The 23,169-nt window shown below is 44.8% G+C and overlaps 1 protein-coding gene across 1 annotated transcript in view; it reads right to left on the bottom strand.

Moving 5' to 3' along the window:
- Positions 1 to 22,738, bottom strand: part of LOC126481959 (uncharacterized) — a 72,323-nt gene extending 49,585 nt beyond the window's left edge. Inside the window, exon 1 of the mRNA XM_050105922.1 lies at positions 22,501 to 22,738. Coding sequence (XP_049961879.1) covers positions 22,501 to 22,650 — 150 coding nt within the window. The 5' untranslated portion in view covers positions 22,651 to 22,738. The remainder of the gene's footprint in view (positions 1 to 22,500) is intronic.
- Between the last annotated feature and the right edge of the window lie 431 nt (positions 22,739 to 23,169).

Here is a 23,169-nt window from a genome sequence, read left to right as displayed (position 1 = left end):
CTCCGCTGTGCACTGTGTAGCGGCTTGCAGAGTATACAGGGTGAACATTAATAAAACCGACCAACTACAGGGACGGATTCCTGATTGGAAATGGAGGAAATAATGTCCTATGAACATCATTTTTTACTCCAATTCCAGCCGGCCGAAGTGGCCGCGCGGTTCTGGCGCTGCAGTCTGGAACCGTGAGACCGCTACGGTCGCAGGTTCGAATCCTGCCTCGGGCATGGATGTGTGTGATGTCCTTAGGTTAGTTAGGTTTAACTAGTTCTAAGTTCTAGGGGACTAATGACCTCAGCAGTTGAGTCCCATAGTGCTCAGAGCCATTTGAACCAACTCCAATTCCACTCAGGAATCCGTGCCTGCTGTCTTTCGGTTTTATTAATGTTCGCCCTGTGTACGTATCTAGATCCAAAGCGATAAAAACGAAGCAAAGCAGCAGGAGGAAGCTTAATATTTCCAATTTGTGGTTGAAAATTAGAATATTCCTTAGAAATCGGGCTAAAAAAATGTCAAGTCTTGTAGGAGAATTCTGTGTGAAATCAGTGTGAAAAAAAATGCAACCTACTCCACAAGACAGATTCTCCATAACATGGTTAAATAATCTGAGTATGTCTAAACACGAACTTCAGGCGGCTGGATAAAGCTATACAGGCGTTTAAAAAGCTAAATTACGTCAGGATCATATAGCAATGCGGTACAACACCCTTCCAAAGAACAAAGAATTTCAGAAGAAGTGCTTTGTAATTCGTAAGCGATGAGTGTTCCCTCGGTGTTCAGGAAACTGATTTCTGTTTGTGCCAGTTTTGTCACGATTTCATTCGCTCAGGCTGGGACGATAAGTTGCCCTCCTGACACGGCGCATCCCGCTTCTCTGTTCACGGCGTCACTCGTCATCGGCGTGCCATAAAAGTAATTAGCGGTTAGGTTTAGGGGCGCGACACACTTGAGCGACCATGGCGGCTGTGTTTTGTGAGCACAGTAGTCCCGTTTCCTGTGGGAGCGGTCGTTACAGGTTGTCAGTCTAGACGGCGGCCGGCACGCCGGCTGGCAACGCCGCGGGTCTCGCCGCCCCCTCGCCGCTGAATGACGCGAACACACACACACACACACACACACACACACACAATATTGACCCTCCCCTGCTGTGGGATTGTCTCCTATCTCCTGCCTTCTTAACCAACTCATCGGCCCATCGCGAGGGGAGCCGCGGTGAGCGGCAGAGACCGCCGAAAGCACGACTTCGGTTGCTTATTCCCGCTTGTAGAGGATCCAGTGCAGTGTTCTTGTTCGAATATGCCGGCCTTCACGCCTTTAAGAGAATACTCATTCTGCCTGAATTACTCTGTCATACTCCTTTTTTCTATTGACCTCTGTAGCCGAAGGGAGGAAGATTAGGGTTTAAAGCCCCATCAACGAGGTAAAATATATGAGTAAACTATGACGTTATTGCTAATAGTTCGTTTTGGTGCTCGACTGCTGCTATAATCATTGCTGTAAAGACATAAGGGATGAATTCTGCGCAGAGAAACGTGTCCGTCAAACTGAGTCATAAAAAATGTGTGGGTGGGTGAGTGTGTGTCTGTCTGTGTGTGTGTGTGTGTGTGTGTGTGTGTGTGTGTGTGTAAGAGAGGGAGAGAGAGACAGAGAGATAGAGAGAGAAGGGGGGGGGGGCAATTCTGCGAAAAGAATGGTATCTCTTCTACTGTGCAACACCGAAAGCAATGCGAGGCATTCGGCCTGGTACGTTTAAGCACTCGACTATTTTAAATTCGTGGTGGCACGGCTTGGTCTGAGAAAGAAAGATCGCAGTACTTCGGCTACCGAAATCCTACTGAAACATTATTCCCGGAGAGTCCTAGAACTAAACCGAATTCTGTGAGTTAGTAGATAGCTAGGTTAACTTCTGCACAGAGCGATTTAATTCTTGGAGCTACGCATAAACACACTCACCGCCATAGTCGAACCACTAATGCTAGTTGTTACGGAGATGTTGATACGGAGGTCACCATTCGACACCTTCACAGTCTTTTTAAATTTTTTCTTTAAATACACATTCGCCATCTGTTCCGTTCTTCACTGAACGTATTTAAATTCATCGAAATTCCAGAGCAACCAATCTTTTTTATGTACTCATAGACATGCACATTAGTGACTTACAGGGGCACATGAGACCGACCGGTTGCTCAACCACCACGATGGATCTCAGGTGGATCTCAGGATGTTCATTAACAAAAGAAACGGGTGGTCAGTGTAAGAAAGAATACTATGCTGCGTTAAAAAATAACGTTAACATTCAATTGTAGTAGGCTTTCTCCAATTGACAGTATGTGAAATTTTCCTGAAAAAGACATTTTGGGATGCAGATGCAGGAGCTGACGAACCACAGCCCGACAGTTTCGTGAGTCAGATTGCAAATTTCGCAGTGACTCGTGGAGTGGCACCTTTGGCGCAGTTGATTAAATTAAGTTGGCCGGGATGGTTGTGTTTAGCGACGCTGTCTTCGTGCTATTTTGGAAATACTGGTTATATGTTGGCGCCGCCTATTTGACCTCTACTTCATGTTTGCATTCCTCCATTACAGCAGAGCGCGACACAGCAACAACATTCTTCATATCTACACACAGGTTAGACATTTACACTCTACACTTCTTAATAGCTCCGAGGTCATAATGGCAAAACCAATCTACTAGTTACTACCACTATTTAGGCAAACACTGCGGTAGGTTTGCATCGATCGAGGGCTCGCCCGACTTTCCTTCATTTTTTCTAGCTTGCGCTACATAACAGTTTGCTGCATCGCTTGTAGTGTGAACTACTGGCAAAATACAGATTACTGGGGAGTCAAAGGCTCGCCAATTTCGTTATTAACATGGATAATTTGTGCACTCCGTATGTTTTCTCGAGTAGAAATGTCGGAAGAGGAAAGAAAGATGGTTAGGTTTTAACATCCTGGCGACAACGATTCATCAGACACGGAGAAAACTCAGGCAAATAAAGAAATCGCCGCGTAATTTTTCATTTTGAGAGGAATCAAACAGGCATTCTCCTTAATCGATTTGTGGAAACTATGGAAAATCTGAACATGTAAAGATTGGTGGGTTTTGAACCTCTCTCCTGCTCAACGCGAGTCCTGTGTCTTACCTAGCGCGTCGAAGGAGGGAAGAATGAAGCTGAATGGGTTTACGTTACACGGCTAACCAATCAGGCCACGTCTCATACCTAGCCTACCACCGGAAATTCTCATTGAAGCAGTCGCCACCTTCACGTTCCTGTCCAGAGCGGTTTAAGGTGAGGGAGGACGGATGCCAGTCTGTCTTGTGGGAACAATCCTAAGGATGTCTGATTCATTTACGGAAGAGGTCTGTTACGAAACACTTTGGTGATAAGGTCGTGTGTCCTACTGTGCGCCGTCTGGTGGGACCCTTAAGAAACTGGACTAACGACAGAGACGGAGAGAAACTGCTTAGATGAGCTGAGCGATTCGTTTATGATCGTATAGTCTGTGCCAACAACCTTGTCGCAGTGGTAACACCGGTTCCCGCCAGATCACCGAAATTTAGCGCAGTCAGGCTTGAATGGGCGACTGTCAGGGTCTGCCGACCGCTGTTGGCAAGCGGCGCGCACTCAGCCCTTGTGAGGCCAATTGAGGAGCTACTTGACTGAGAAGTAGCGACCCTGTTCACGAAAACCAGCGAGCGGTGTGCTGACCACACGCTCCTCCATATCCATATCCATTGACGCCTAACGGCTGAGAATGACACGGGCGGTCGGTCGGTACAGCTGGGCCTTTCGAGACCTGTTCGGACGGTGTATCGTCAACGTATGCATGTCTCAAATGTTCAGTGAAGTGGGGCACGTTAAAAGATTATGTGCATCGCAATTCCGAACGGGCACGCTCAAATACAGGCCTACAAACCAACTTCCTACAATTTACATCTCTCGTAATGACCGCGACACTATTACACTGGCGCACTACATACCTACTGCAGACATGCCAACTCTCCTGATTTAAGCAGGAGACTCCCGATTTTTCCTTTTTCCTCCCGATCTCCTGACCGTGAAGACCGATCTCCCGATTTTCAGAGCAGTTTCAGAACTTTCCTTACTATATGAAAATCCTGCCCCTTCGATATATTGGTGGATGACAGTTATGGCTGCTACTTGTCTATGTTAACTTGGAAGATTCGTGCGGTGGCTGTCGGGAGCGGCAGTAGGCGTAGTTCGCGCTTCGTATCTACAAGGAAGTAAGGAACTTATCGTTGGCAGCGTTCGGAGACAAATGAATATCTTTCAACCAGTGCCAATTTCCTCCACTTCTGGTAGCATCGTGCAATCGTAAATTTATTGTGGACAAGGAGTAGTCGATAGTCGTTCCAAGAAAAGAAAGTGTTGCCAAGTTGGGGGATTTCCTCCTAAATTTAGGGGAATTAAGCTGCCTGGGGGAAATCTGAAGGATAAATGTTTCAGGGGGGAAAAATATTTAGGGTTACTACCCTCCCCTCCCCACCTCTCCACTCGGCAATTTCATTGTTGACTCCCTTTTACCGCCACACCCCCCGCTCGCTTACCCGATAGTGTGACAAATTATTTAGGGGAATTTGAAGTGCAATAAAGGGTTGGCATCATTGCTACATGACCATTGTCTAGAACGTAGGACCATTGTGTTCTCGGTTCTGCTGCGTGATTTGTATACTCTGTAGTAGTTGTTGGCTGCGTATCATGGAGGTGTTGATTATTTTTTGTGCAGGATGGCGAAGAAATACGATGCAGTCTTCAGAAACGTATATAAGGAAGCGTTTCCATGTTTAAGTGAATCGAGGAAGGGACAAACTTACGCATTTTGTAGTGTATGTAGGTCTACATCTACATACATCTAGATACATACTCCGCAAGCCACCTGACGGTGTGTGGCGGAGGGTACCTTGTGTACCTCTATCGGTTCTCCCTTCTATTCCAGTCTCGTATTGTTCGTGGAAAAAAGCATTGTCTGTATGCCTCTGTGTGGGCTCTAATCTCTCTGATTTTATCCTCATGGTCTCTTCGCGAGATATACGTAGGAGGGAGCAATATACTGCTTGACTTCTCAGTGAAGGTATGTTCTCGAAACTTCAACAAAAGCCAGTACCGAGCTACTGAGTGTCTCTCCTGCAGAGTCTTCCACTGGAGTTTATCTGTCATCTCCGTAACGCTTTCGCGATTACTAAATGATCCTCTAACGAAGAGCGCTGCTCTCCGTTGGATCTTCTCTATCTCTTCTATCAACCCTATCTGGTACGGATCGCACACTGGTGAGCAGTATTCAAGCAGTGGGCGAACAAGCTTACTGTAACATACTTCCTTTGTTTTCGGATTGCATTTCCGTAGGATTCTTCCAATGAATCTCAGTCTGGCATCTGCTTTACCGACGAGAACTTTATATGATCATGCCGTTTTAAATCACTGCTAATGCCTACTCCCAGATAATTTATGGAATTAACTGCTTCCAGTTGCTGACCTGCTGTATTGTAGCTAAATGATAAGGGATCTTTCTTTCTATGTATTCGCAGCACATTACACTTGTCTACATTAAGATTTAATTGCCATTCCCAGCACCATGCGTCAATTCGCTGTAGATCCTCCTGCATTTCAGTACAATTTTCCGTTGTCACTTTTCAGTGGGTCATGGCGGGAAATGCGGCATTCTTAAACATGTGCAAACTAAAAAACACAAGGAGAGTGTCCATTGTGTAGAAAGGAACCAGAAACTTAACTTCTCGTGTAAACCCCAGAATGTAGATTCTGTGGCGAATGCCGAAGCTTTATTTACCTCATTTATTGTAGAGCATAACTTGACTATAAACTGTGCCGACCGCGCTGGGCCTTTGCTTCGCAAAATGTTTCCCGATTCTGAAATTGAGAAACAATACGGGTATGCCAGGTACAGGTACTGAATTATTGCAACTTTGTCAGGGACGTGTTGTAATTCACAATAGTAAAGGGCCAAAATTCTCCTGATTTTTCACTTTTGAAAGTTGGCCCGTCTGCCACTGCCACACACCATATCATAACTTGCGGAGCACAGGTCTACATTTAGATGAAATCTTCCCAGGTTAAGCACTCTACATCTACATACATACTCCGCAATCCACCATACGGTGCGTGGCGGAGGGTACCTCTTTCCACAACTAGCATCGTCTCTCCCTGTTCCACTCTCAAACAGAACGAGGGAAAAATGGCTGTCTATATGCTTCTGTACGAGCCCTAATCTCTGTTATCTTATCTTTGTGATGTTTCCGCGAAATATAAGTTGGCGATTCACGAAAAGAACGCCTCTTTTCCTCCAGAGACTCCTACCCGAGTTCCTGAGGCATTTTCGTAACACTCGCGTGATGATCAAACCTACCAGTAACAAATCTAGCAGCTCGCCTCTGAATTGCTTCTATGCCTTCCCTCAATCCGACCTGATTAGGGATCCCAAACGTTTGAGCAGTACTCAAGAATAGGTCGTATTAGTGTTTTATAAGCGGTCTCCTTTGCAGATGAACCACATCTTCCCAAAATTCTACCAATGAACCGAAGACGACTATCCGCTTTCCCCACAACTCGCATTACATGCTTGTCCCACTTCATATCGCTCTGCAATGTTACGCCCAAATATTTAATCGACGTGACTGTGTCAAGCGCTACACTATTAATGGAGCGTTCAAACATTACGGGATTCTTTTTCCTATTCATCTGTATTAATTTACATTTACCTATATTTAGAGTTAGCTGCCATTGGGGGCGGAGGAGGAGGGGCGGCGAACACTGCTGTTTAGCCTCGATAGGCAGTTAACACGTTTTATGCGACGGCTTAGTAACTGGGAACTCGACGTACGTCGCTCCTCATGCTGAGCAGCGACGGGCAGGATGGCGAGTGGAGGCGATACGTGGGAGACAGGTGCCGTCTGGAGTAGCGACGCGAAGGCAGGGCGAGGCGCCGCCTCTTGGCACGGCGTGCGGCTGGCGCCGGGGCCTGTGCCAGCAGACGAGAGCGGGCCGCGTCTGCCGGTCCGTCTGAGCGGCCGGCCACCAGCTGTGCGCGCCGCGCCGCACCGACACGTCTGTCTGCGGCTTCCTGGCAGGACTGTCCTAGCAGCGGATACCGAGTTGTTTCTCATCTGCTGCCGAACCCTAGCCTTTTCACTACGGATGACGCTGATACTACAGAGCGTATGTTCACTGCTTCAGTCTAGAGTGCGTCAAACACAACTACGGAAAAGTAACGTATTCAGAGGGCGCCACCTTCTGCGCCAGAGGTAGCAGCTTCGCAACTCGGTTGTGATCTGTGGTGTCACCGCCAGACACCACACTTGCTAGGTGGTAGCCTTTAAATCGGCCGCGGTCCGTTAGTATACGTCGGACCCGCGTGTCACCACTATCAGTGATTGCAGACCGAGCACCGCCACACGGCAGTTCTAGTCTAGAGAGACTCCCTAGCACTCGCCCCAGTTGTACAGCCGACTTTGCTAACGATGGTTCACTGTCTACAGACGCTCTCATTTGCCGACACGACAGTTTAGCATAGCCTTCAGCTACGTCATTTGCTACGACCCATCAAGGCGCCATAATCAGTTACTATTTTGAACAGATAATATTGTGAAGCATGTACCGTCAAGAGCGACGTTCATCATTAATGGATTAAAGTTAAGTATCAAACTAATTACGTCCGCTTTCTGAATTCCAATTCCTTGTCATGTTCCAGATCTCACGTCAGTATACTTCTTCCCTCCTCACGCCAGCCTGCGTGAGCTAAAACGCGTGCATTTCGGCCTCCACTCGTAACACGGTGTTGGCTCTTTAACTAACACAACATGATCCGTCATACAGGGACGTTAAGCCATGCTGGCTTTCCTTAAAACTCCACGCTATGTGCTGACACCAACTTTCCCCATCCCTTTTTTAAATTCAAGCAAGATCCATAATAAATGAAACAAATACTGCGCTGTACAATGGTTCGCCAGTCATAATGACGGCAGAAATACGGCCTTTAACGCATTACGCAAAATAGGAACCTTATCTTTATTCAGGGGCAGTCAAGTGAAAACGAGACGGGTGGAAAAAAAAACTAAACTTTTTATTATTTCACAGGTAATGGCCATATCTGTTAATACAGTTGCCCAGCGGTGGGACAAGACAGCCAAAACCTAAGTGGAAAAAAGTTTGCGGTTTCCTACGTATCCATGAGTGTACCCAGCCGTGCACATCTTCGTCCCAAGCACATCGACTAATGTCTTTCTTCAGGGCTCCAAAAAAGGGGAAATCGCCTGGGGAGAGGTCGGGACTGTATAGAGGATGTGGGCCCGCCAACATATTGCCTAGTTTATTTCAAGAAGGCTGTAAAAAAATGTTCAAATGTGTGTGAAATCTTATGGGACTCAACTGCCAAGGTCATCAGTCCCTAAGCTTACACACTACTTAACCTAAATTATCCTAAGGACAAACACACACACCCATGCACGAGGGAGGACTCGAACCTCCGCCGGGACCAGCCGCACAGTCCATGACTGCAGCGCAGAAGTCTGCAGAAGTTTCGCTCGGAAGCCCTTACACAACATCCATACAGTCCCAATCTCTTCCCAACCGAGTTCCACATTTTTGGAGCCCTGAAGAAAGACATTCATGGCTGTCGATTTGCTACGGATGAAGAGATGCATGACACCATAGGCAACCACAAACATTTTGCCATGAAGACATTGACAATCTCGTCTCACAATGGGATAAATGTATTTAAAATTATGGTGATTACTTTTGAAATAATTATCAATTTACCTACTCTTTTCCACCTGTCTCGTTTCCATTTGACTGCCCATTATATTTCAGGTAGTCCTACGAACACTCATGACTATTGGATACAAAGATCAGCTTTGTCTCCAGAACATTTTTCGGTTTTTCAATTTTCAATGTTGACGCTGTGGAACTAGAAAGCCGGAGGCGAATAAAAAAAGCTATGTTTTTCTCTCACTACTAGAGCACTAAATTCGAGAAGTACAAACAATGAGTCTACGGCATTTTTTCCTTTCACTTATTGGCTGAACAGTTACGGTGATCTGAGATCCGGTTCTCTGTAGAGAACAATTTTTATTCAGCTAAATCCCAGCGAGCTACGAGTGGGGCAGAAGTAATTCCAAATTTGAATACCTGGAAGGGGACGACTTTCTCGACATATGTAGCAAATGTGTCCGATGGCAGGGTTGTAACTGGCGGCTTCTGAACTGTTGGAACTCCGCCGGATGTCAGATCGGGAGGGAAGATCAGCTCTGACGTATCACGGCGCTGGTAAAGCTGAGCAGGCGATAGACAGTAGCAACAGTGCGACGGGCGCCGGCGAACCTCTTCCGGCGCGCGCTTAGATAATTTGTTGAACAAGTCAGCCCGTGAGTCACAGTTGTGAGAACGAGCCTGAGAAGGCGGCAGAGGTTGACGCAAGCTCCCTCGCCTGCTGGGAAGTAAGGCGAAACGGCAAAAAGCGGACTGCGGGCGCCCAGGCACAGCTGGGCAAACACAGGTGGTTGGTTTGTGGCTGCCCCGGTTGCGCAGTACCGATGCCACTATCCGTCACTTCCGACACAGCGCCTCGTGTTATATTCGGCAAGCACTATTGTGGTGGCGTACAGAGTTTGCGTTATGCTGGCGTAAATGGTAAAGCTGTCGTCAATACGAAGCCTGGTCTGAACACCACACTGCTTCACCAAGCACGGTACTATTTGTGGTCGAATTCGTATGCCGTTGCCTTCGTACGACCGTTGAACTGACTTATCTGTGCAGTTATAGAGGGACCAACAATTTTGTCGTGGACCTGTACCACGGTGTACCTCAGCATCGAGCAAATACTGCCAAGGATGAAAGAAGTGGCACATTAAAATCCTAGGATTATCTCGACGAGTGGGTATGAAATGTATTTGTTATCTGTTTCCACCAATACCTGAGATGAAGGACCACATAATCTGCGTTGCACGTAAAGCAAAAGACAGGGCTTCATTTATTGGTTGGATACAATCGAAACAGGAAATTGCATCCAAAACACTTTTACGTCACATACTTCAATACTGCTCAAGCGTATGTGAGCCATGGTAGGGTTAACATAGAACATCGAACGCATACAAATTAGCGGGCACGAATCATAAAGGGCTCTTCTGACTGATGGGAGAGCAACTTAGAGATCAGGGAACACCGAGAAAACTAGATCGAATCTAAACGTCCAGAATCACCATGTAGAAAGTTTGTGCAAGGTTACTTACACATTTAAAACGACGTTTCTGTTCAACCATCTGAAAGGCGAGTCATAATTTTGGTTGAAGGTCTATTACAGTCGATTGTAAGGCTAATTAGTTTCGTAGAAATTGTGTACATCCCTGCCACACTAAGTTCAACAATCACAGTTCTCATACACCATTTAAACGACACTTATGTTCAGGTGCACATGCGACTATTTTATTAAAGTAATTTAAACGCAGTTTACTTTCATTAGTTTGATTTTATCGGCTGTGCCTCAACACGTGGTGTTTTGCCAGGAAATCGCAAGAGAGCGTGGCGCCCGGTTCGCTTTACCTCATGTCGTCTTGCTGTGGGCGTGCGACCAGCTTTGTCCGGCGCGAAATGAACTTGCGCTATGCGATACCAGACTGAAGCCACAAATAAAACCGAGAAAACCGTGACATTTGGCAACGTTCCGATGTTTAAGGTGAAAACAAACAATTACGCATCCATCAAAGCTTGTTTATCTTAATATCGCAGCTACAAGACCATAGATGACAACAAGTTATAAGAGACACACAGATGCTTGCTGCGGGAACCGTACTCGCTATTTTCAGTTACCGTTTTCTTCCCTTTTTGAGTGGCTCTGAGCACAATGGGACTTAACATCTGTGGTCATAAGCCCCCTAGAACTTAGAACTACTTAAACTTAACTACCCTAAGGACAACACACACATCCATGCCCGAGGCAGGATTCGAACCTGCGAATGTAGCGGTCACGCAGTTCCAGACTGAAGCGCCTAGAACCGCACGGCCACACCGGCCGGCTTGGCAGAGGGACAGGCACACAAAATAGTGTAATTGTACGACCAAGTGCCAGTTCAGTAGGCGTCGTTTGAGTCCGAAAGTGGTTCCTGTAATCATATTTTCACCCATTTGCGTCAGAGATCAGGGCAAGAGAATACACAGATAAAGAAACTTGAGGGGATAGTCCTCGTGAACTTTACAACCAAAATCGAAACCCCTCAAGCGATTTGGGACGTGTTATTTACTGTCTCTATTCCAAACTCATTTTAACGTGTCAGGAATGGTGATAGGGATCTAGGAACCTGAGGGCATGTCAGTGATTCTCCCTCTCATTTGTATAAAAAAGTGAAAAATTATATGTCAACATAATATTGCGGTCAGTTCTACGATTTTTACCTGTGACTTTTCACTTCTGTCACCTCTGGCATTGTTTGTTGAAAAATGCCGACTTGTACCGTGGCTCGTAGTCCACGCTAAACTCTCGCTCCCCATGTAACTCACTGAATAAGTCAGATCCAAGGTCGGAGCAATGTAACGGCATACCACCTCTAACCAGACTATGGCTACTAAAGCAGTGTGCTGTTCAGAACAATCTTGACGACAGTTTTTTTCTTTTCATTGAAACTTTCGCTGAATTTTCTAAAATAATAGTGTACCCAACAAAGTTGTGTTAACGTACCATCAGGGTGGAACTCCTATTTGAAACCAACAGCAGACGGTGACGCTACGACGTATACCATTTCTTGTAGTAGCAGACTATAGGAAACAGCAAAGGAACGACATGTGTTATTCTGGACAATCAGTCTATCGCTATTCTGGAAGACAGCGCAATTGATTTCCGATGTAAATAACGAGTGTTATCAGTCTGAAGATTCATATGAACTTTGAACACCCACAGTGCTTTTCTCGGCTTCGCCCTAGTGTAAGTATGTGCGTTCTTTCCAGCTATAAATAGACTTAGGGGTATCTACAATTTAACGTGCAATCTGGAGCATCGTGCGGCTTATTATGGTTCTCGTAAATCAGTCATTGCCCGAGGCGAACAAAACAATTCTAGCGTACCTCTTTCCATGAAGACATACTGACCAAAGTGGAATCTGACCCAGGACTATTTGCTCACAAGTAGAGTATCCTAAGAAACAGAACAGAGTGAAGTAAGGGTCGGGCGGCGATCTTACATCTTGTACCGCCATCCAGTTCTTCGAACTAGGCGCTTCCTTCGAACTGACAACAACCAAATAAAGAACATAACCGCTGACGTTGCGCCGGAGAGGCGGGCGCAGAGGGGGAAGGGGGGCAAAAAGGGAAAGGAAAAAAGAATGGGGAGGTCTGCGGCGTCCTTGGAGCTTTCGTGCTTACATGAAGCAGACGGCAGCGGCTGTCTGTGGCGATGAGGCACAGAAGCAGGAAGGATGCGAGCCGAGACGAGGAAGGCACGGCGTTACACATATTGGCACAGACAGAGAGAGGAAGGCTGCAAACTTTATCTTCTCGAGGTTATTACATACAAAGCGAGAACTCGACTAGACAAGGAAACAAGCATCCCAGAATTTACCTCACGCGATTTGGTAAAACCAGTATATATTTTAGCTTTCAGTCGTCGGTAGTGGCACATGATTTCAATGGCCAGTGAGGTTCAGTAAAGTTGTTGTTCATCTCGGTTACTGCGCAGGAAGCCTGTCTGAATAAAGATACTGGTAGACTGAGGTTTAGTACCGACATCGAGCAATACTCGTAAGACGCAGGGTCGTTTTAGAAGCCCCGTAGGTCACCGAGTTTTTAATTCTATGAAGCAGATGAATATCTGCTGCAGACCGCTCGCTCGCTACTGTGAAACTTCCTAACAGACAAACAGCACCGCGTGTCCGCTGTAGAGCGAAGGATGCAGTCTAGAAGAGACAGCGCAAACGAAAGATTCAGGCTAAGCCACTCTCCATGAATCCCGTTTTCCCCAGGGATGCCAGCACGTTGAAATATAGAAGAGAAGTTTCGAAGGGTTTGGTGTGTAGGGGAGAAGGTACTAGCAGTATAAAGTAATGATGTACAGAATCAAAATTTCGGGAATCGGATACTCTGTTCTCGAGAACTGATATATTTTATAAGTACAGCCTAGCAGGCCGCAGTGAGCGCCTTTCGCTTCGGCCACGCAGTCGACTCTAATCTTAACGTATCCGGTTCTCACTTGCTACAGTTATGTGTGGGAAAAGTAGGCGTACGTTTTCTGTTGCAACAGATGTTAAAGAATTTAATAGAATTTAACTCTAGAGTCAAACAACTTGATTATTTTCATCGGAACTAATTATCATAATACTTGTATTTTATCCTCATATTTCCATATTCATTTTTGGAAATTAATGGAACAACTTTTATCGAAATTATGTAGGATTATGTTAATGCAAGTACAAAGTACACATTTTCCATTATTTCTTAAATATATCTTTCAATGAAATGTTCCTTTTGTATGGCAAGTGAACGCCGTTGCCTAGAGGTGCGCTTCTACCAAAACTACGTTTCGGTAGTTTTGGTACACTACGTAAATTACGTAGTAAATTGAAAATATTGATCGGATTGGTAGTAAAAGTAACATAAATGTGCCCGTCAGAGGAACTGGTAACCGACGGTGTCTCTCTCTTTTTTGTTTGTTTTCCACATAATTAGAACCGCACGTCATTCAGGGCTAGTCTATCGTGTATTTTATATGCTTACAAAATATGAATTGTACATTATAAGCAATAAAAATTAGTTGACAGCGAAACTTCTGCGCTTTTATGTAACCAAAACAATTACTTTTGACGCAAGTGGAGTTTACATGTACAAACAAAAAATGGTTCAAATGGCTCTGAGCACTATGGGCCTAACCTAACTAACCTAAGGACAACACACACATCCATGCCCGAGGCAGGATTCGAACCTGCGCCCGTAGCGGTCCCGCGGTTCCAGACTGCAGCGCCTAGAAACGCACGGCCACTTCGGCCGGCCATGTACAAACATAAATGAGCTTGACGAAGTACTGAAGCCATGTTTGTAGGAAATTGAGTTTTACAGCAGTATATTATAAACCTGAATTTTTTAAATTTTTACTACAAAATTCCTCTCTTTCGTATTACAAACCAACAATAAACCTGAATTAAACACTGACAATTTCAATTTTACTGGAAATAGTTTTTTTTTTAAATAAGAGAGAGGAGGGTAACTATGCAGAACAAAAATGTTCCATAGGTTATGTGGGTCTTTATATATCCTTGCTCAGTTTCTAGACGGCTCATCGCTTCCGGTTTCTAGGGGTATCTAGTAAGACATTGATCGCATACGCAAACAAAGGGATTGAAATGGAATAACGCCCGAAAGATATGCAACACATACATGTAACGTAGAGATAATGCGGTTGCGATCTTAACTGACCAAGGCTGCTAGAAAAACTACCGGAATATACGCTTACTTATGATGCCGTACGGTAGTTTCCCGTAGGAAGAAGCGGCAGTAAACAAACATATACACATCAGAAGTTTTACTAGAGCAACGAACAACTGTTATTCTCTCTCTCGAGTGCTGCTGTCATGGGCCGACTCGCAGCGTGAAACGGGTAATGTTTTTCGATGTGGTATTCGAAAACTCCACCTCAGAAAGGTTAGAATCAATGACATTTCAGTTCCTCTGGAGTATGGAGTACCTTGGATCAGTGATAACTTCCATGGGTAAAGATACTGAAAACCGTATAAAAACAGGCCGGTTGAAATAGAAGTCACTAAAGGAGTCTTCTGCGATGCGAAACTGCCTGTCGAAGTCAAAGGGAATACATGTAAACAAGCGATCAGGCCAGCTGTAATGTATGGATCAGAATGTTGGGCCATGCGCAAATAAGAGGAAATGAAACTCCAGATTACAGAGACAAGGAGCCCGCCGCTGTGGCCGAGTGGTTCTAGGCGCCTCAGTCCGAAACCGCGCTGCTGCTACGGTCGCAGGTTCGAATCCTGCCTCGGGCATGGATGTGTGTGATGTCCTTAGGTTAGGTTTAAGTAGTTCTAAGTCTACGGGACTGATGACCTCAGATGTTAAGTTCCATAGTGCTTAGAGTCATTTGAACCATTTGAACAGACTGAAGGAGTGACCCTAAAAGTTAAAGTAAGAAACGACTACATACGAGATTCATTTAAGTTAGAAAACATATCGGAAAAGCTTCAGGAGAATCGTCTATGCTGGTACGGACAGGTCATGCGCCGTGAACCTAACCACATGAGAAAACCAGTACTCAACCTACAAATACCAAAGAGAGGCCCCGGATGCCCACAAAATACATGGATTAGGACCCTAAAGAACGGCCTGGAAACTATGAATGGCATAACAAGACCAGGAGGGCCGATCTCAAGACACATGAGAAATAAGGCACGAAAGAAGAAGACTAGTGTGGAGTTATGAGCTGAGTAATGATTCATTCAGTCAAAAAGATGTGCAGGTTCGAGTCCCGGTCTGATACTTTCAAATCTCACACAGACATTGCACACTCCGCTTCACAGCGAGAAATGCTTTCCAGTGCAAGTGAAGTAACAACGGACATTAAAGAAGGACTGGTTGATGTATCTGATTACCCTCAGGGATCGAGAGTGTGTAACTCTTAATTTTTATAATTTCAGACATTGGAAACAAGTGGAGTGCGATCGGGGAAAAGCGATGACTAATTACTTAGTGAGAAGCTGCCGTTGCTAATGCCGTGCGGAGCTCTGGGGAGCCTGCCTAAGCTCCTGGGACGTCGTTGTAAGTAGGGTTTCCTGCCGCAGTGGGCGCCAGTCGCTCTGCTGCGCCTGACGGCAGCTTCCCACGCGCCAGGGCTTCACAAAACGCGACGCCTCAGCTTGCCGCAGCTGCCAGTCACTGCGACGACACTCGCACTGGTCTACTAGGGGACGAGGTGGCGCAATCTCATCACCGGGTTTCCGCTTCTGACTGGACTTGTCCTCCAGACCAGTTCAGCAAATAACTGGACACTCGTACGGAAGTAATTAAAGCTCATATACGTAGACTTATAGACGTTAACTATACCGAGCAAGCTTACTCACAAAGTTTCAAGAACCGGTCTTAAATTATGGCTCTAGGAATTTACTACAACTCCCTTACATGTCGCTCCCGTACGGGTTGTGGGACCAAGACTAGATTAATTACACAGGGGCATTTAAACAATCTTTCTTCCTATGCTCCAAACGTGAATGAAAAGCAAAAAAATGACTAATAACTGGTACATTGGGGCGTACACTCTGCCGTGCACGTCACAGTGGTTTGCCGCGTATAGATTTCGATGGATAGATCAGTACTTTATACGAGGTGTAGCATCGAGTGATCCTAGTAATGGTTTATCATATTTTTATTCTTTACCCAAAGTTTTGTCCGCATGACAGCTGTTGTTGATAATAATGCCAACATGGAAGCAAATGTAGCAAAGTTAGCAGCGAAAACCAAGCATTTGCCTTGTTTTGTGCACTCCGTAAATCTTATTGCTGAATGGGAAATCACAGTCGATGATTTTCATTTATTGGTCAACAAGATAAAAGAAAATGTTGAAATATTTCGAGTCTTGTGTCGTTCAATACGAGTTGCTGAGCCAAAAAAACTGAACATGTGCTCACCTTTGACTGTGTGCCACTGTTGCTGCACAATGGACTTAGCATAGCATAACATGTGTGACTTACTTTCCGAAGTCCCTACGTATTACGAATGCGAAATGATCGGAAAAAAACACAGGACGCAGGAAGGCCTTCTTTTTATATTAATTCTAGTTATAAACGAAAGCATCCTACACTTATTGTGGTCTGCAACTGGAATAAATGTAAAAAAAAAAAAAAAATCTTTCGTCCAATTACGCATGTGTGAATCGGTCTTTTCGGCGCTCGATTTGAAACCGTTTGATTCTTATGTTCCAGATATCCCGACTGTTTACTAGTTTTTAAAAATGAGTATTTGGTACGCATATAGTCGTTGAAGAAACAATATTGTGTCGATTTGCGGCATAATTGCGAAAGAACGTGCAGTCATAGCATATTTAAATGGCTTGTTACGTTTCTCTCTGTGTTGGAAATAAGTACGAGAGTCACGTGGATGGAAATCAACAGCTTTTCACATGACCACCTCTTCATTGACAGAAAAATCGGTTTCCATTTTAAAGTAGGGCGGATGAAAGTGGAGATTTTTTTTTTTTTTTTTTGGAGAATGATTTGACAGCTGTCAGCCACTGCACCAATTGATAGTCCTCTCCAGTATCCTCTCCTCCATTTCGCACTGCCTTCTGGCACTGCAGTTGCGCGGAAATTAAACGTTTCTTTGCCTAGTTTGGCTCGCGCGGTATTCTATCACCTTCACTTTCATTGAGAGGATTTGAAAATTCGTCATTCCCGCGGTAAGAGCAGTTGCGCTGAGTCAGGTACGTCAAGTGGCCTAAATCCGGAAAAGTCACGTACGCGAAATTGGTTTTTCAACGACTATATCAGTGTTTTGATAGAGACATGGTACTGATGTACCTCTGTCTCCGGCATGAGAAAAGCTTCACCCAATCCGAGGCAGATAAGGTACAGTGAAACTTTAAATACGAGAAACAAGCGCGACTTTGTGCAATGATGGTCACGTTATGTACCAGCATATCTTCCAGGAACACCTGCTAATCGCACCACAAGTCATAACTAGAACAACCTGCCTTGTCGGTGTATAATCACAAGCACATTCAGACGACGGCGGTAAGTACTGTCGGGAAGGGAACTTTATTCCGCAATGTCGGCCGTCTGTCCATCAGTATTAGTTAGATACCGCAGATATAACCCATTTATTGATTCTTTACGTCGTCCTAAAAGTTTTAAAGTCGGCGTGTGAGAACGTTTGAAAGGGGAGCGGACAGCTGCTTGTGTGATTACACTGAAGGTATCTTGTCCACTCGTAGACGGTATCTGGTGAACTGTATTCTCTGCCCATTTCATAAGGAGGGCGCACATTCCGATGCGAAGCCGATGAACTTTTATTTTTTAAGGATACTACGTCTCTTAACACCGTAACATTGTTCGCGACTAAAATAATTTTATAGTATTTTGCAATTCACTTGCTCCATGCTGATAATAATTGAAACATTACGTACTTTCGTCTGTTTGGCGGTCAGCATAAATCAGGAACTACCATATAACTTTATATACGTTGTACTATCCCGATATAACTAGGACGCCAACATCTTTATAAATCTAAATGCCCTGGGACAGCAATTGAATTTGTGGTAGACTCTATTGCGAATGTACAAGGCGATTTTTAACGTTATCGGAAAAGATTTATACCAAAAATATTCCATTTCATGTGCTGTCTCTCAAAACTGCATGAAAATTTTGTTTTCGTAAGTCAAACTTCCTAAGACCGCAACAGTTCGTATGTGTACAAAGGCTTCAAGGGTGATGTACACTCTACAAACTTTCTGGAAAGTCTGGAATCCCAAGCTTTGTTTCTGTCGTACATTTTACGAGGGCTATTTGGAAAGTAATGTCCGGCTCGGGCACGAAATGGAAACCACAGTGAAAATCCAATAAAGCTTCGCACAAATGTGTTGGGGCAGTGTCTATAGTATGCCTGTCGCTCCCATTACGTCGCTCTTTTCAGTTCTGAGCGCACAATGAGCATATAAAGATACCTAGAAAATGGTGTCTCCCGCCACGTATGTCGGCCTGCTGAAAGATTTCGCCTGTGTCATGCAACCCACATAACTGCCATGCGTTTCCTTCTTCTTGACAATTCTCGGCCGCACTCTTCAGTGGCAATGAAGATACTCCCCGAGTGCTTGATCAGCCACGATACACCCCATAATTGACTCCCTCTGTGTTACATATCCGTTTATATGAACCCCTGGCTATAAAAACAACACAGACAACGAGATGTAGACCAGCGTAGAGAATTAACGGAAAGCACAGGCTACTTTCTATGACGAGGGTATTGGAAAGTTGGTACAACGCTACGATATATGTCTGACCGGGACCGACGACTATGTAGAGAAGTAGCTGGAAAGTGTAGCTAAATGTTGCAAAAAAAAAAAACTTTTTTTTATTTTCACAGTGGTTTCCATTTCGCGACCGATCTGAACTTACTTTCCGAATAGCCCTCGAAACCACATAGTTTACTCATGCGGGGAAATAAGTCGGCTCTCTTGCGGACTCGTCCTTAGTCTGTGACTATTTAAAAATCTGGAACTATATAGATATTACCACATGTGATCATTGTGAAATACACTGTCATAATGCAGAAATTGCATAACTGTAAAAAGATCTCAGGATGGACTCTGCATTCTATTCGTATTGTGTGTTAAAAAGATGCATGAAAAACGAAGTAGCTTTTCGTCGATAAATTGTACCTAAAGACATTGAGTCATTATTTCGCAGGAAGTGTGTGTGTGTGTGTCTCAGCATGGACTCATAATTATAAAAAGATCTCAGCATTGACTGTGCATTCGATTTGTATTGTATGTTAAAAAGATGCATGAAAACGAAGCGGCTTTTTGTCGGTAAATAAATTGTACCTGAAGACATTCAATTGTTATTTCACAGGAAGTGTGTGTGTTTGTCTGTGAGGGGGGGGGGGGCGGAGATGCTATCAAGCTGTTACGTCTTCCGATAACTGCTTACTAACAGCTTCCGCCCGCACAGAGGCGCTTTGCCGTGCGTTGACAGGCTGTCAGCTGATACCGGGTGTTCACTCGTGTTAAAAGGCCGGATGGTACAGCCGGCAGGGTGTAGGCAGGAGTAAAGGTGTTTCGCGGTGAACGAGTTTCAGGACTGGGTGAAGAGACTCATCTGTTGTACTAAAACTGTCTGAATTTCCACACTATGTGCGTACACACCACTACGTTGCTTTCACTTCTGCGCTAACAAGAAAAGCAAAGAAATTTAATTAACAGATCAACATTTGTTCGGACGACAGAATGGAATGTTAGTTGCTCGCTTGAAACATGATAAAGAAGAGTCTCCATTGATTCACTAAGCTTCGATAAACGCGGTCCTAAATTCTGTTAAAAAACACGGGAAATTTAATGGGGGTCGACATCATCTTTGTGAGCTTTCTGCCAAATGGCAGACAAGGAAGTGGAGAGCAATAGAAAAAAGATCTGGTTTCCTCTGTCTCACTACTTTTTGGTAACTTATCAAGGTGCGTGAGACAGCTGAAATACGTTACGAATGATGGCTTACACGTAGAGATACTAAATATAAAACATAGACCAACAATGGCGTGCGCAGAGGCATACAAGAAGTTACTTTTTTCGCGCTCCATCTGTAAAAGGAATGGAAAGAATTACTACATGGCACAAAATAAGAAATACACTACGTACTGCCATGCACTTTACAGTGATTCGAGATCACAGATGTAGCTGGACCTGAAATTTTGAGCTAACGAGGAGGTGTTGCGACATTGGTTGACGGTTACGGTGTAGGTGACGGTTACAGTGTGAGAGACAGTCACGGTCTCCTATGATCACTAGCGTCAGAGCTGAAATTCGGATAGGGGAAGGGCGGGGAAGAAAATAGACAATATTCTTTACAAAAGTACCATACAGTATATTAGGGTAACCAAGGGAAACGAATCAGCATAGTAAGACGGACATTTGAACTCCATTACACTGGAATGCGAGCTCGGAAAGCTTACCACCGCACCACTTCGTTCGAGTCTGTCCGATGATCAGTTTTCTATATTTATGAATTAAAATGTTTAATACTTCTGTTTCAGATTGAAATAAAAATGCCCGAAATGAGTAATACACAACATCTTTTTTGGGAATTTCAGCGCGTGTAGAAATACCACAACATGTGGAGAAAAATAATTGCAGCATTCACCTGTAGCGATATGAGGAACCGTAAAGCATGATGGGTGGGCAGAAATTTGAATACTGCTCTTTCGTGGAACGCCGTCTCGCACCGTAACCCCTGTGCAGGTTTAATCACTGAAATAGCACTGCGATCTTGCGACTGAGAGGACTTTGATGCGACAGGCGTCATTTGTGACAGGTTGTTGAAAGTGTCCTTTTTTCTCCAGCTGCGTTCATTCCTTTGAGATTGCAAGTAATGGCTTTTACCTGGGACTGAGGCCAGCATCCGTGCCCCTGCAGCTGTTTGCGAGTGAAGTGCACCTGCATCTCACAAAAATAAAGCTGGCACCCGTCCCGGAGAGTTACCTCAGCGCACGTTAAAATGAGTGCATGATGTGTCTCGTGTGAAGCCATGCCCCTCTCTTCGGTAGCCGTGATTGTTATTCTAAACCTGAGCCGAGTTAGCTTTCGCAGCTGACAGCAAAATGTCAACCTTACTGAAGGAAGCGGACAGAAGCGTAGCCTCATGGAAAAAACATGGAAATTACCCCACTTTTTGTTCCTGAATGCCACGAAATGACGAATTTACACGGAGATGAAGTAACACCTTGGACAATGTCACTAGGAAGCCACGGGCAAATATGTTTACAAAAATTAAATCTGTAGAAACAGTGTTTCTCCCACTACTCTCAGAATATTATTAACGAGGTTCTCTCATGCTGGGTATAGAATCTTAAATCTCCGCCTAGACGTTCCCTTCTACCAAAATGGCTGAAGCTTTAGTCCATTGTTAAAGAATTAACCACCTACTGTGGCGCTTGCATAAAAAACTTTCGTCCTGTTGACGCACTTGTTATCCGGCTTATCAAGTACAACAGCTGAGACTTTGAAACGATCATTCTCCTTCCTTTCGGTGATCACATAAATCTCACCCACGTTGCAGATCAGCTGTTTAAGCTGACCAAGCATTTTATCGTCTCTTATACTGAGGCAATTTTCAGAATAATTTTAGACAGATGAGAATCTGAGGCTTTCCAAGTCCAGCAAGCACGAATATGCATGCGTTCATGAACGTTATATCTGACACCTGTTCCTCTTTTGTTTCAACCCGTAACGCCTGAAAAGAAAAACACGTTCTTCAAGATACGCAGATTATAGATATGTTTCTTTTTATGTCTCGAGATTATATGCTTCGGAATTGACTCAATGTTTGTCACACTACATATTCTCACATTTGTAAAGGAATACTAGCATTCATAGGATAACGAATTTTGTAAAAACAGTTGTACCGAAGATATTGTTTAAAATATTGGTACTATAAATTCATGCTAGGGCTATTTTGAACGGTATGAGCTGATAAAAATATGGAAGGTGATCTATTCAGCGTCCTTAGGTATATTTTCCAAGCAATATTTGCTACCCACTAACAGGAGTTGAGGATAAATCGCTGACGTGGGAGGAAGAATTCTTCTAACCTGCTCCCATCGAAGCGACATTGTTACACAACCCACTTGTTGAAATGATATTTCCAAAACAACATTAGCGTCCTGGAGCATACACGTTCACTTCACTTAGCGTAATACTTTTGTATCGTCGCACAATCGTTGTTGCGATGGACCAGTAGTACGCACTTGCTAGGAGGATATTTGTCGGACTGCCTGCCGACTTGCCTGATCAGGAGCGAACTCGCAGCTCGCGGTGTTTTGGACGCAGTTGCAGCCCGGTCGCTGGCATAGCGGTGTTTCGGCGTCCTGCAGGCGCGCGCTGCCGATCATCAAAAACAGCAGGCACGCAAGGGCGGCAGCAGTGGTGGCTGCCATCGTGCCGCGGCTCCAACGTCACGCCGAGCATGACGCACTCCCGCCACTCGCTACGCCCATCTCTGGCCGAGGCGCAGCACGCACTGCCATCTGTTCCTACCAACACTGAGCGCCGCGCCGCGACGTCCGTCACAGTCCAAAGAATACCACTGCGCAGACGTTCCACTCATACGGACTAACGCGCCAAGTCGATCTGTGTAGACTGCAGCGTGCTTCAGGACCGCGCCTGAACTTGACACGAATGTGTAAACTGAATATCAGTGCACTATTACGTACTATATACTCCGCTGAAAAGATTCCATTTCATGGTCACGTTAAACTGCTGCTAAACGAACACCCCTCTTCCTTTCTGGAACCGCGCCTGAACAAGAACATAGAAGGTGGTTCAAAAAGAGCGCCGGTTTTGAAATAAATTCATCAACTTTCCCAACAATTGGGTTAAGCTGTTCTTCAGTACGGAGAGTTCTCCGGTATGATCTCCATTACCATCCATATAAAATTCAGTTGACGCAGCAGCTG

Source organism: Schistocerca serialis, chromosome 5, assembly GCF_023864345.2.
Source record: "Schistocerca serialis cubense isolate TAMUIC-IGC-003099 chromosome 5, iqSchSeri2.2, whole genome shotgun sequence".
Classification (NCBI taxonomy): Eukaryota; Metazoa; Arthropoda; class Insecta; order Orthoptera; family Acrididae; genus Schistocerca; species Schistocerca serialis.
Note: the sequence above shows the minus strand (reverse complement) of the source record. Positions and strands in the feature narration are given on the sequence as shown.